The sequence below is a fragment of the Vespula pensylvanica genome, chromosome 10, assembly GCF_014466175.1.
Source record: "Vespula pensylvanica isolate Volc-1 chromosome 10, ASM1446617v1, whole genome shotgun sequence".
NCBI lineage: Eukaryota > Metazoa > Arthropoda > Insecta > Hymenoptera > Vespidae > Vespula > Vespula pensylvanica.
Genome location: NC_057694.1, coordinates 7272914 through 7287913, shown reverse-complemented (window position 1 = coordinate 7287913; position 15000 = coordinate 7272914). Strand labels below are relative to the sequence as shown.

Here is a 15000-nt window from a genome sequence, read left to right as displayed (position 1 = left end):
TAGGGCCATACTCGATATCAGGACGCAGGGCACGATCAGGTTGAAAAAATAGTATAGCGTTCGCCTGCGTATCTGTATCGTGAAGGTCACGTCGACGTACGGCTCCGGACAGCACTTATATACTATCGTATTTTTTCGTCCAGGCATACCTGAAATTACGAAAGTTTATATCGATATATCGAATAAATAAAGGAAGGTAGTTTCGATACGGAGACTCGAATCGAGAGATATCCGATGATTGTTGTTTCATTCGAAAAGTTCTTATTCTGTTTTCTTCTTCGATATGATCACGATGGTCTCTCGCTTTAATAACGATCGTCAAATCACATCATATATATATATATATATATATATATATATATATATGTTTGTATGTGTTATACGTATTACGAACGTAGCTACTCTCGCTATGGGAATAATTATTATGCAATTGGAATTGCAGAGTGTCGTGAGAGAGCCGAGATCGCAAACCGTCGTAAACCCCCATGAAATTAAGAAGCGTAACTCGATCTGTACAAACGAGAACGACAACAACAACAACAACAACAACAACAAGTGACATCCATCGTTTCGTCCGTTCAAATATTGTACCGTCAAATATCACATTTTCAGAGTCTCAAGTGAATTTTATCCTACGAGAAATGTCACACGGTGATCTTCCCTTTTTTTCTTTTTCCTTTTTTATATTTTGCTTTCTCTCTCCTCGAGGAATTGTGTTGACACTATATCGATACTCATACTTCGTGAGAGATTAAAAAATAAAAAACAAAATAAAAAATAAAAGAAGAAAAAGAAAAAAAAGATGTACGAAAGGAATAATAATAATAAATATAAAAAAAAAAAAAACAAGGAAAAAAAAAAAAGAGAAAACGGGGAAGGAGAAAAGAAGTACCCGTCATATTCGTAAGATTTCAAATCGTTCGATTTATTCGTTCGTGATCTTACCCTCTCACGTCGCGAAACGAAAAGCCCTTGTCTCTATTTCCCTTGGTTATATCCATTCGCGCTCAGGAATATTACACCATCGGGGAATTTCGATCGGAACGAGGACGTTTTATCTAAACGAATGTTCTATTTCGGGTATCCCTATACTCTTTCTCGATGCCGCTTTTCATCTTTCCCCCTTCTTTTTTTTTCTTTTTTTTTTTTTCTTCTTTTTTTTTCCATCCAACCCCCTCCCGATACTCCATCCCCATTTTCTTTTCCCATTCACTCTCCCGGTTGTAAACGTAGGGAAAGATAGTCACGATTTCGTCGTTATTATCGACACAACCATAGGGAAATATATAACAGCGAGGGATGAAAAGTGAACGAAAGAGAGAGAGAGAGAGAGAGAGAGAGAGAGAGAGAGAGAGAGAGAGAGAGGGAGGAATAAGGAGGGATAGGAAAGAAAAGATGGTAAACGAAATTCGTCGATGCATAAACGTTGTTACGCGCGTACGTACACTATAGAGAAAGAAACTATACTCGTAAAGGTATGACCATCATAGGTACTTCGAGCATCAAGAAGGTTTCATAAATTCCTTTGGTTTCTATTCGATCGAAAGCAACGATCTTTATGTGGTTTCAATAAAAAAAAGAAAAAAGAGAAAATTCTTTTGTAAGCATACAAGTTGAGTGGCCATTGTGATCGCGACTTCGACTTTACTGTACTCGCGATTATTTTTCTTTAGATGTTATTAAAACAGTTTCTCGATCAATGTTCTCGATCAAAATTTTTACGACCGAATGGAGAATGTTCAAAAACAAAAAAAAAAAAGAAAATAATAATAATACGGAAGAAAGAAAAAAATGAAAAAAAAAAAGAAAAAAAGAAAACGATCGTTCGATCCGAGAATCGAAATCGGATCGATGATATCGACTTCCTCGCGAATTTGACTTCGATTTTAATTAAAACGTCAAGGACGTCGATGTAAGCCGACTCGACTTCGGTCAAGGATGTCCAGCCGTTGACACAGAGTTCGAATAGTGGACTGCGATATATTCTGCCGGTGACAGATCGAAAAGCCGTCTCTATGCCAATGTGTACGCGTCAAAGTATAATCTTTAAACTTGTTCGTATGGTACGTAACGGTAGGTGCACGCACCACCAAATAAATCGTTATTTATTCGCTGTATCGTCGATCGTGTAAAATAAAAATTAGCTGTATTATTATTACGTGAAACGATTATAAACGATAACTATATCTACGTTCATATATATATACATACATATATATATATATATATATATATATATATATATATATATTTGTAATTATAACATTCATGAAAATTTGACCCTTTTAGACTATACGTACTAATATGCTAGCAGTATATATATATATATATATATATATATATATATATACCGATCATATATGGCCTATATATGGACTCCTGGCTAAAATTATCGAGCAATCTTCTCGTTCACGCTCGACGTAATAACGAACAAACAGATTTGCAAATTACCATTTGGATTAACCGTGCATTAGCATCGTACGAATGCCAGATAGATAAAGGAAGAGAAGAGGAATGGTGGTATGGATAGAAGAGACGAGACAAGGGGCTTTGATCTCGACGTACAAAGGGAAAAGAGGGCTTTTCGCGCGATATATATGCTTTCCGTCAGAAAGCCATCATCACCGTTCATCCCTTCCTACCCCCCACCCCTCCCCCACCCCCTCCCCCTCCCCAATCCTATCCCATCCCATCCCCATCACTATCCCTATACCCATCTCTCTTCCTCTCGTCTCCTCCGGCCACTCTCAATCGATTCTTGTGCCAATATCGACGCTACGTTGACCTCAGCGTTAATAAGCTCACCTCATCCTGCCATTTCTCTCTTCATGATCGATGTCACTCGTGTTAACGAATTATTGTCCGTGCGAACGAGCGAGAGAACAAAAGAGAGAGACAGAGAGAGAGAGAGAGAGAGAGAGAGAGAGAGAGAGAGAGAGAGGAGCGGGAGAGAGAAAGAATTTTTATTCGACAGAAACGATCTCGTATTTCGTAAATGATAATAAGAGGATGAAGAAAAGAAAATAAATAAAGGATTCAAAAAGAAAGATAACACCTGGAGACAGAGAAAATTATTACAAAGATCATAAGTTTGTTCTTTTTCGAACAAATAAATCGAGGTTTATTGTTATTATCGTAAAGGAATAAATATATACGTCGTATGTTCGTCGATTTTCTCGCATCACTTATTCCCCATCCGATTCGACGCTTTCGTAATTAGAAACCGATCGGAAATTATCGGAAATTATTCGAATAGCGATTTTGGCTCCCGCCAAACTTTACTCCACACAGAACTCACCGATGAGGTACCATTCCCCGTTCATGATGAAATCGGACAAGTCACCTCCCTTCTCTGACTCGAGGACCAGATCGAGCTATCAAGGTCAAAGTTTGATTAAAACGAGCGTGTAATACCTAATATTGGCGTACCGTTTTAGTTTAATTATAGGAAATTTCTAAAACGTTAGAAAAACGTGCGCTCATGCGTAAACGATACATCATATATATATATATATATATATATATATATATATATATATAAAGCATATTGTTTAACAAATATTACATACATGCATACTTTCGATAGGAGACATGCAATTTCAAAAATAAAACAGAGACAAGATTATTTTTCTTGCGTATCTTTTTTTTCCTTTTCATTTTTCTTTCCTTCTTTCATAGACGATAACGAAACCTGTACAAATTGAAGGTGTTGTATCAATCGATGACCAAACGGAAAATCGTTCCGTTCGTTTTCCTCTTTCCTTTTGTTTTTCTTGTTTTCTTTTTTTTTTTTGTCTAGCTAGCTGGCTAGCTGGCTAGCGGAATCGAATCACGAAATAAAGAATTAATGGCGGCAAGTTGTTCCACGCCAAACATTTTTACGACGACGTTCTCGGTCTATTGATTTTTAATTCGATCGCCACTTAAATTCCCTTCCTTTCCAGTAAAGTGGTTTTCGTTTGATCGTAAAATAGAAATAAAAGTGGGATCTTCTGTTGGTCTTTTGTCGATGTTATTCACCTAACGTTACTCGATTTAACATGCGAAACTAAGAGGAGAAAAGTTCGTGCAGTTTGTATGTACGTATGTATGTTTCTATGTATCAACGTGTATGTATGTACGTATATATTTATGTACAAGGTGAAGATGTCGTGAAAGAGCAATTTAACGCTGGCGAAGTTATCAGGCTCGTCGGTGAAATTCAAACGTGACACAATCGTCGGAATTGAAATGTCTTTTCTTTTCTATCCTATTCTATTTTCCTTTTTTAATCGTCGTTAGAACGAATAACATAAAGAATAATATTGAGAAGATTATTTCTTTCTTTTCTTATTCCTTTTCTTCGAACATTTATCACGGTCACTTTCTTTTAACATCGAACGACCTATCGTAATGAAATTTTCACGTGTGACATGATCGAGAGCAACGAGATTGTAAAATTAAACGGCATCAAAGCTTAAAAGAAAGGTGATACGAGTGACTGAACCGAATTGGAGAACAGGAAATCTCTCTTTTCTTCCTTCTCTCTCTCTCTCTGTACTTTTTTATTTCTTTTTTTCAGCATCGTTGAAAAGATCGTTTCGTTTTGGATTTTAGTAGTATCTGTTGCTCTTTGATCGGCCGCCAAATGGAATGTGCTTGTATGTATGTACGTTCTGACGAGTCCAACTAACTCTCAACCCCCATCCCTTTACTTCTCCTATCCATCCATGATATATCCCTCTTTTCAACGATGTTGCACGGTATTCGCGCATTTCGTCGACCCCTAGCGAATGCTACGACCTAGCGAAATTGTCCTTAACCGCGTGTGCCCAACGAATTATTCGAAATGTTTTCAAGTATAAATTATTCAATTCGATAGGTCGTATCCGTATCGGCTCATGAAACATTCATTCGATTACTCGACTCTCAATTTCGATGTACGACAATTTTCATCGGACCGTACGAGATTAAATGAAGGAACGTGGCTTATTAATAAAAAGCCGATGTTTTTGTGTTGATCGACTAAAAGAGATAAATATATTATGGTTAACAATGTAAATCTTTCTTTCTTCGTGTTATTTTTAACAATGTCGAAACGAGTGGACGAGTAATTAAGCGAAAATATTAATCGAAATAGATTTCCATCGTGGATAATTAAATGTATAAATACTTAGGTAGATATCGATAGATAGAGATAATCGATTTCGTGCGAAATCCTTCCTCGAGAAGGTAATATAAAACGAATCGTATTTTATCGTAAACGTTTCGTGCTCGATGGATCACGATTGAAACAAAAACCTAATCGTGAGTTATCGTCTATCGTTGTTTTACACCTAAATTAAACCGATAACGAGCAAAACACATAGGATCTTGCGTAGAAACACGACGTGAACTCGAATAACGTGAAACTTTCCTTTTGTGCAAACGTACCTGTGATTTTCAATCGATCGATCGAGACTTTGTGAATGATCGAGATCAAAAAAAATATATATAAGAAAAAAAAAAAAAGCGAGAGAGAAATATACATACAATATAAATAAGGTGTAACGTTTGAACAACAAATCCGACGAGCCATTTTCTTTTCGATCGATGCACGTAAGTAATTCGATTAAAATCATCTTCTCTCTTTTCTATAAACACACACAATATATTATACACTTACTGATCAATGTTAAAAAAACAAAGTGATCGCTCACTTTTATATAATATCGTTTATCTTCCGAAATATATAGATTGAAATTAAAAATAGCATAACGAGACAACGCGATGTATGAAATATTATCACGTTATGATATCTTTAATTTCAACCTATGTTTTTACGAAGACAAAAAATATATAAAAACTGAACGAACGAATACTGTGTTTCTTAACTTTTACACAGTAGTGTGTATACATACATACATATATATATATATATATATATATATATATATATATATAATATATGTTTAGCAAAAAAAAAAGAAAAAAAAAAAAGAAAAGACGAGTGTTAAACGCAACGAGACGAGTCTCGCCGCAAATAGATAAGCTCGATCTTTTCCAAAATTTCCTGTTCGTTCATCGACGAAATAAATTCTCAAAATATACGGGGAGGTGGAGGGTCCCTATCCTATACCTTTACATAGGAAATCTTTCAAAGGAATTCGTGAGTAGTTTGGCGAGTATCTTGGATCGTTTCTGAGAGCTGGAAACGGTAAACGATAATGTACAGAGCGACAGAGATAGAAGGTAGATGGGTTTGTATCTAATGTATACCATGTAAGTACGTGTACGTCTGCGCGCATGTATGCGTACACATGGAACATTGAAATATACGGACTAGTGAACTTCGTGCGAATAACAAATATGCACAGCTGCTCTCACGTATAGTACATACTCGCTCGCAAACGTAACACTGTGTCGGAGTATACAGTGCCTACATGTACATATGTACAGAGAGGAACGACTAATAGGTGTGTCCCTTTAAATCGCAATGCAAGGGTGAAGATAGATACCGACAAAGAGGTAGAAAATCAGAGCCTGAAAGAGGACACGAAGGAGGTGAAAACACAGAGAACAGAATAGGGATATATAGATTCCTACGTGATACCTAACAGTAGCTCTACATATATGTACATATACATATACATATACATATATATATATATATATATATATATATATATATATACATATAGTATATCGTTAACCACATGCATCTCTACACCCTCAAGAGGACACGTATTTTAGGGAAACGATCATATAACGTACACCGATGTACACCGATTAACAATAATAATAATTAATTAATTATACGGGGACATGCGACACACACACACACACACACACGCGCTTCACGGGCTGTACATTTAATTACACAGACGATATACATTAATGTAATCATTTTCGTTAAAACAAATTCGACATGATTGATCAAATTCATTTTCACTCTTCGCTTTTGTTTTTTGTTCCTGTTTTTTTGTTTGTTTTTTTTTTTCTTTTTTTTTTTTTCCATGACTTGTGTCCTTCGCTTCTTTTTACTTTATTTTATTATTTAATTTTACTTCGTTACGTTTTTTATCGTTCCTTTTCTTTTCTTTTCTTTTTTTGTTTTTTTTTTTTTGTTTTTTCATTTTTCTTTTTCCTCCTACAATTTTCAATCCTTCATTCCTTCTACGATTATTTCTACTTTTCATTTTACTTTATTTTTCTTCTTTTCTTTTTTTTTCCCTTTGCTTTTTGCACGAAAACTTTCCAATTGAACAACATGGAAACATATTGACATTCAGAATACATAGACACATATACATATATAATATAATTTAACGAATGGTGTTAGAGAAACAGAGTATAGAAAATTCGCTATAATATATATATATATAAACATGGAATCTCGAAGGATCGAATGAGACAGGAAAAGAGACAGTAGATAGCAAGAGAAATAGATAGATAGATAGATAGATAGATAGATAGATAGATAGATAGATAGATAGAGACGAGAGAGACAGAGACAGAATAGTGGAAAACGTTAGATGCAGTATACGTTCGTTGATAAAATGCGCTCGGACTGCGTTCTCTTGAGTGTGAACGAAATAGAGACGCGAAGGGTGGGGGTAAAAAAAAAAGTGAGAGAGCACGAAGAGAAGTACCCTGCGTTTAGAAAGAACAAAAAAAAATGACAAAAAGATAGAGAGAGAGAGAGAGAGAGAGAGAGAGAGAGACGAAAAAAACGTTTGACCGTCTCTCGATACGAATTTACGAGGTAAACGAGATTCGAAAGTGCGCTCGAGATCGTCCATCGTTGACACGAGCGAACACGTTTCTCTGGGATCATCGAATCACGAAAGATCGTTTCGCTCGTAAATCTCTACTTTTGGTGCTGGACTCTACGAGCGAACTGTAGATGGGGGTGAAAAAGGGAAAGGGCTCACCAGAGGGCGGACACGGTGCAGGGTAGCGCGAAAAGTTACGACGATTTTTTAAATTCCTCCTCTGCGATTTATTCTATTCTTTTCTTCTTTTTTTTTTTTTATTTTTTTTTATATCGTCCACCGTTTTCTTTCCTCTTTGCTTTTTTTCTTCTTCTTCTTCTTCTTCTTCTCCTCTTCTTCTTTTTTATCTTTTTTTTTTTTTTTTTGTTTTACATTCTTACAGCGTCGTTCAGGATTATTTAAAAAATTAAATTCTACGTTTCTCTTTTTTTTTTTCCCACCGGCAGACAGATATTAATCGTGGCTCGGATAGATCGGATCTTTTTTTTATCATCGTCCGGATAAATTGTCTATGTATATTATAACAAAAAAAAAAAGAAGAAGAAAAAATTGTAGGAGAAATAGAAAAAACAAAAAATGAAACGGGTAAAGTATTTCCTTACTCTTTTCTTCTTAAGAACCGATTTTTCTTTCGAATTGGTTTGCATGAGATGGTATATACATACATACATACATATATATATATATATATATATATATATATATCGAAGATAGGTGAAGTAATTTTTGACAAATGATATCGATCGATCAGCGTAGCCAAGAAAATTACAGTGGTAAAAGAGGGAATGAAAAATATGTTACAACGGTAGAAGAAGAAGGAACAGTGATCAAGGAAGATAAACGAGCAGATCCATCGTCCGTGCGTAGTTGACGTGGATAACGATGAAGAGCTATCAAAGTAAACACGTTTCTTGTCCGAAATATATACATTATGAATATGTGTAAAAAATATATATACACTTGATTGGGAATTGTATAATAAATATAAAGAGGGAGGAGAGGAAGTGATGATCGACTGTGCTCTGTTAACAAACTTGTTAATCGCTATTGAATTTTCGCGACTATTATTTCTCACTTTTTTTTACATCTTTCTTTTTTTTTTCATTTTGTTAATTTCGATCGTACTTAAACGTACTTTTCTTTTTCTTTTTTTTTTTTCGTTCGTGAGGTGATACGAGCATTTCTCTCTTTCGTTACGTATCCTTGTCTCGAGATATGGTCATTGAACATTTTCTTCTGATATAATTAATATTTTATATATATATATATATGTATATATATGTACAGGTGTTCTTATAATTCTTTTTTTTTTTTTATTTGTGCGGAAGACTCGTCGATGTATCAATATTGCCATTTCGAGACTAATCGATCGTACCGGAAGCGAGACAATCTTCTCGAACGATCAAAATCATTTCGAGGATTTTCCCATTCGAGAAAACTTCGAAACATCGTCGTTCGAATAATCGTGATAAGCCAATAAAATTTTTCGGTAGTTGTGTTCTTACATGAGTGCCCTGTTAACCCGCGCAAGGTAACACAAATAAAATCTTTTCTCTTATATTCGTATTTCGCATTATGCCAAAATGCGCCATGGGGCACGCAAGTAAGAGCGCATCCGAATAAATTATGCATCCATATCGCGCACAATGGCGGCTTCGTCAAATTTCATACATCATTTACATAACATTTTTTTTTTTCTTTAATTACATTATCATACATCATTCTTTTTATTCATCGACACAATTTTTTCGTCTCTCATTTTTTTTTTTTTTTTTTTTTTTTTCAATTAACGAACTTATCGTCAAAAACATTTACTACGTCATCAAACGTAAGAGGAGTGAGAAGTCTTAGAAAGTCTTCGAAAGTCTTAGAAACAAAAAAAAAAAAAGAAAGAAAAAGGAGAACCCAGTAAAATGTTTTTATTCCATATATAAAATCCAACGATCTCATCGCTCGATCGCTCGTATTCATCTTGTTAATGGAGGAGTTTTATCGATGAGGGGATTTAGGAGCATGGAAACATAGAAAAAGAAAGAGAAAAAGAAAAGAAAAGAATTAAATAACTTTTTCAAGCAGATCTTTTCCGATCGAATACGTTATATACGTCTTATCACGATTCTTGTTTTCGGCTTGAAAAATGTTAAGGTAGTCAGACGGTGACGTGGTAGAATTTAGCGATAAGAAAAGGCGAGCGCAAGTTGGATGTTGAGAAATATCGAATCGATGAGAGCCGATTTAAAAATCGGATAAAATACTATCAGAAGGGAGAAGAAGAAAATGAAAAAGTATTGAAAGGGATCGTGAAGTATTTACCGCGAGAAAAATTAGACAAAAAAGGAAAAAAAAAAAAAAAAAAAAAAGAAAAAAAGAACAATCGATCGAAACGATGTGCTAGCAAGAAGGAGAGAGACAGTGAGAAAGGCAAAGAAGAAGAAGAAGAAGAACAAAAAAAAGACAAGAGAAAAAAAGAAAGAAAACACAAAAAATAAGTAGAAGAAAAAGAAAGAACGCGTCTTGAGACGCATCGTCGCTCGCGTTTCAACGAGCGAGTAACCACGAGTGCAACAGGTGAGAGAGACAGGTATTGGGTAGCATGCTTATTTCTCAACGTCTAGTTGTGCCTCGATCGCCTTCCAAGCGATTTGAATCGGACCCTTTGCACCCCTGCTCGATATCTTTTTACCCCTTTTCGCTCCTCCTCCGTCAAAAGATTCCACTCTTGACGCCTTTCGTGTACGAAGTTTTGTTGCTTTTCCTCGATAGGATTCTAGTTTACGTATTTACATATACATATGCATATATATATATATATATATATATATATATATATATATATATAGATGTATAGATAGATAGATCTCTATTTTCATCGTTTCATTTCATTTTTATTATTATTCAAGAGATATCCTTCTCTATTATCGTTCTGTGTATATTTATTTATTTATTCGTTCGTTCGTTCGTTCGTTCATTCGTTCATGTATTTATTTATTATATCTAAAGATTTTGAGGCAACATCAATTTTCTTCAATTTCAATTAGATTTCAAAATCGATAGAAATCTGTTAGATGAACGCGATGATACACATAGAGTGACATTGCGTAATAACGAAAAGATTATTATCTCCTGATGCTTATGAGAATTGGTTAATAAAATAATAATCGCTTTCGTGCATTTCAATTTGATATATAATATATATATATATATATATATATATATATATATATATACGTATATGTATATACGTACGTACGTATATAAGTATAAATATCACCGCATAAACAGATATTGTTAAGCGTATTGAGTCTACACATGTCAATTTTATTAACATGATTAAATAATACTTATTAGTGGCAGTAGTAGGTACGTATATCTCGATCTGTATGCGACCGCACGTTTACGTTCGACATAATCATCTAGCTCGATCATTAATGTGTGTAAATTAATTCGATCAACGTAGATTTCGTTGAGCCTCACAGAATTAGGACTACTATCGTTCGATTATTAAACGTGATTTCTGAATTGATTCGTATTATCGCTTTCTGTGAGAATTAGAAAATAAAAAATTAAAAGATAGGGAAGAAAACAAAGAAATGAATCAACGAATATTTATTATCGTACGTTTATTAAAAAAATATTCATTTCCCTTTCGAGAAGAAATATTTTTATAATGAATCATATAACGATATTATTCGCTTATTTATTTTAAATTAATATCTTTTCGATATATTGTATTAAGAAATGTCGTTTAAATTTGATTTAAATTTAAGGGGACACTTTCAAAATACGAGCTTATCGGGTCGATGAGCTTACATAAAAGACATTCTCCCTGATTGGCTGATTTTTCCCGCTCCGTTTAACTTTTCCACTTGCTAGGCTCGTGCGAGCGTAACCGATTGACGAGTTATGGTCTCTTACTTCTTACGTGTGACTATAAATTCAGTATTCAAGAAGGATCGAATTTTCGATTTTTATTAACAATACGAGAACGGACATATTCGATTCTTCGTTGTATACTTTCTTTTTTTTTTTTTTTTTTTTTTTTTTAACAAAAAGAAAGAAACAAGTGAGACGTTTCTTTTTTTTTTTTTAGAGTATTAATAAAACAACGTTAATAATAATTACAACGTTCCACCAATGTATGCGAAATGAATGCAAACTTAGCCTAAGCGTAGCCAAGCGAGCCCTTATTCTTGAGATGTCAAAACTCTCCGTTTCTTTGTGTTTTTTCTTTTTTCTTTTTTTCTTTTGCTTTCCTTTTTCGTTATGCTTTTTCTTCGTCTTTTGTAATGTTTTTTACTTATTTCTCTTTCGTTACTCATTCATCGAAGAAAATTCTCGACTTATACGATCTTTCGCAAGGAAAATACGAATTCTATTCGTCGAAAATGAATTGCGTCTATAAATCACTATAAGCGAATGAGATTGATTGAAGATTTAGCAATGACTCTGAATCTTTTTTCTGATCGAATTGAATACCTTTTTTCGACCGACGCGTTATTATAAAAAAAAAAAAAAAAAAAAGAAAAAAAAAAAGAGCATACACCTGTTACATTAATCGAGTTAGATAGTTACGAAATACATTATATAAAAAGAAAAGAAAAATAATTATATAAAAAAAGAGGTCAATTTTATAAAGGATCGAAATTACATTTCCACGTACAATAATTAAGAAGATTACGAATTATATAGTACTAGTAATAGTGATAGTAATAGTAATAGCAATAGTAATAATAATAATCGTAATAACAGATAGGATATTAAGGAACGACGAAGTAATTAAATTTGAACATACGATCGCTGTGTTTATTTTATGATATCATCGAGTTTCGTCGTAAAAAGGTATCCCTCGATGTTAAAAGGTATCAGAGTCAACGAAATCTTTCCAAAAAAAATCAAGGATATTCCTTGAGAATCGATGTATCGTGAGTGATTCGATAAAATCGATAGAAAAATTGAGAGAAAGAAATATATATATATATAGAGAGAGAGAGAGAGAGAGAAAGAGAGATAGAAAGAGAGAGAAAGAGAGAGAGAGAGAGAAAGAAATAGAGATAGATATAGAGAGACAGATAGATAGAGAAAGAGTGAAAGAGAAAAATATTCGAGAATCTCTCTACGCTCGTAGAATTCCCGGTCGAAGGGAATCATCCCAAAGTAATTTCGATATTCCTGACAATGACGTGACGGTTTGTCTCTCGTTCGACGAAAGATCGTAGTATCCTATCGCGAGTATGGTTGATCTGTTCGTTCTATCGTCGAAGTTACGAGGAGAATGAGATAGTAAGAGAGAAAGAGAGATAGATAGAGATAGAGAGATAGAAATAAGGAGAGAAGGAAAGAGATATAGAGAGAGCTATACATACATACATACATACATACATACATACATACATACATACATACATATTTATATGTATATGTATGTATATATCTATATATATATATATATATATATATATATATAAAGGGATAGAGAAGAGGGGAACAAGAGAATTAGCTTTTGGAAGGGTGGTTCCAAAGGGAAGTCGGATTCGGAGTCGATTCACGGAGAATTTCAAGAATGAGGAGTCGCATCTGGCTGGCATGGAGACGTCGCTCAACTATAGACTCCACGACGGGATTTACTTAGTCTTGGAATCGAGAGGTTTAAGGATCGATAGATCCTGCGAAGCGTCTCCTTTGGCGAACGTTAGCACGATCGTCGAAGGACATGCTTTCGGGACGATACCAAAGGATTTCGAACGATTTCGACGTTTACTATGATGAAAAAAGAAACAGAGATGGAGAAACAAAGACAGACAGAGACAGACAGAGACAGAAAGAGAGAGAGAGAGAGAGAGAGAGAGAGAGACACACACACACACACATACACAAATATACACGAACAGAGAAAAAAGAGAAAAAATTAGGATCGAAAGTTCCGAGCTCGCAACTTTCATTTCTCTTCGAGCTCGGAACAATGAGTTTTATGGGGGTATGGAAGGATGGAGAAAGGTGAAGGATGGGGGAGAAGGACCTTCGTTGCGTACACGTCGCCAGGATGACGACGATAATACTGGTCCTGGCAAATTGTTCATAAACGAAATGGCCGGAAGCAGGGACGAAGTTGTGTTATGTCGGTGCCACTGGCTAAGAGGATGACCGAAGCGAGCGGTAAATTGTATAAAACGGAAGAGACATGGTTATTTATTTTTCTCAACTTTAACCATTGTACGATTTTTCCTCGAGGAAACACAAACAGACGTACGCACACGCGCAAACACACAAGATCCTTTCTTCTTTTTCGTCAAATTATTTATTCCTATCGATATTAACGATGAACATTTATGATTTTCATGACTAGTAGCAGTATATATATGTTTGCATTCGTTCGATCGTTTAAAAATCGTAAAAAAAAGAAAAAGGAAAAGAAAAATCATGTCGTAAATGTCGCTTCTTCCTCTTTGCCATATAACGAAGAACAAAAAAAGGGGGGAGAAAGAGAAAGAGAGAGAGAGAGAGAGAGAGAGAGAGAGAGAGAGAGAGAGAGAGAGAGAGAGAGATAGAAAAAAGGACACTCTCGTACCGTATCGAAATCGTTCGTAAAGCTCGCCTCGTTAAAGCGACGAATCGCTCGAACGAGTCGTCAGGAAAATAATGAAAAAAAAAAGAAAAAAGAGAAAAATAAAAAAGAGACGATAGGAAGAGAGGAATATACTGGAGATAAAAAATGTAAAAACATATATATATATATATATATATATATATATATATTTGTGTGTGTGTGAGTGAGATGGTGATTGGGTAGGTGGGTAGGTGGTTATGGACGAGCGTGTGTATTGGTAACGAACGAAATCCAACAAAAATCTGAAAGAACGTAGAATTAAAGTATAACTCGTAGGAAAAACCAACCAGGGAGAAATAATATGTTTGTGTGTGTGTGTGTGTGTGTGTGTAGAGAAAGAGGGGAAGACAAACAGACAGACAAAGAGACAGAGAGAGAGAGAGAGAGAGAGAGAGAGTGGTAGAGATGAAAGGATTGGTTGTGGAGTCGATAGTAGAACGTCGTGGACTTATTATTCCATGCTAAGTCGCAATCCCAGCTCAGACATAATCACGTGGTCCCTGCTTTGACTGGTCGATGTATATATGTGTGTGAAGCATGTATAAGTATATTTTTTTTGGAGTCTGTGTCTCGGATATCCTGCACCTCCTTCCGACGTATTATTAAACATATAATATAGTTTACGAGAGAAGGGGTCGAAGGGGGGGGGGGCGTTCGAGGGGG

The 15000-nt window shown here is 34.9% G+C and overlaps 1 protein-coding gene across 7 annotated transcripts in view; it reads right to left on the bottom strand.

Moving 5' to 3' along the window:
• Nucleotides 1-15000, bottom strand: part of LOC122632517 (acetylcholine receptor subunit alpha-type acr-16) — a 244307-nt gene that overhangs the window by 78197 nt on the left and 151110 nt on the right. For all 7 annotated transcript variants that reach the window (XM_043819389.1, XM_043819384.1, XM_043819388.1 and 4 more), the window contains exons 7-8: nucleotides 3299-3374; nucleotides 1-149 (exon numbers count right to left, since the gene is read on the bottom strand). The exon at nucleotides 1-149 is cut by the window's left edge and continues 46 nt beyond it. In XM_043819389.1, coding sequence (XP_043675324.1) covers nucleotides 1-149; nucleotides 3299-3374 — 225 coding nt within the window. The remainder of the gene's footprint in view (nucleotides 150-3298; nucleotides 3375-15000) is intronic.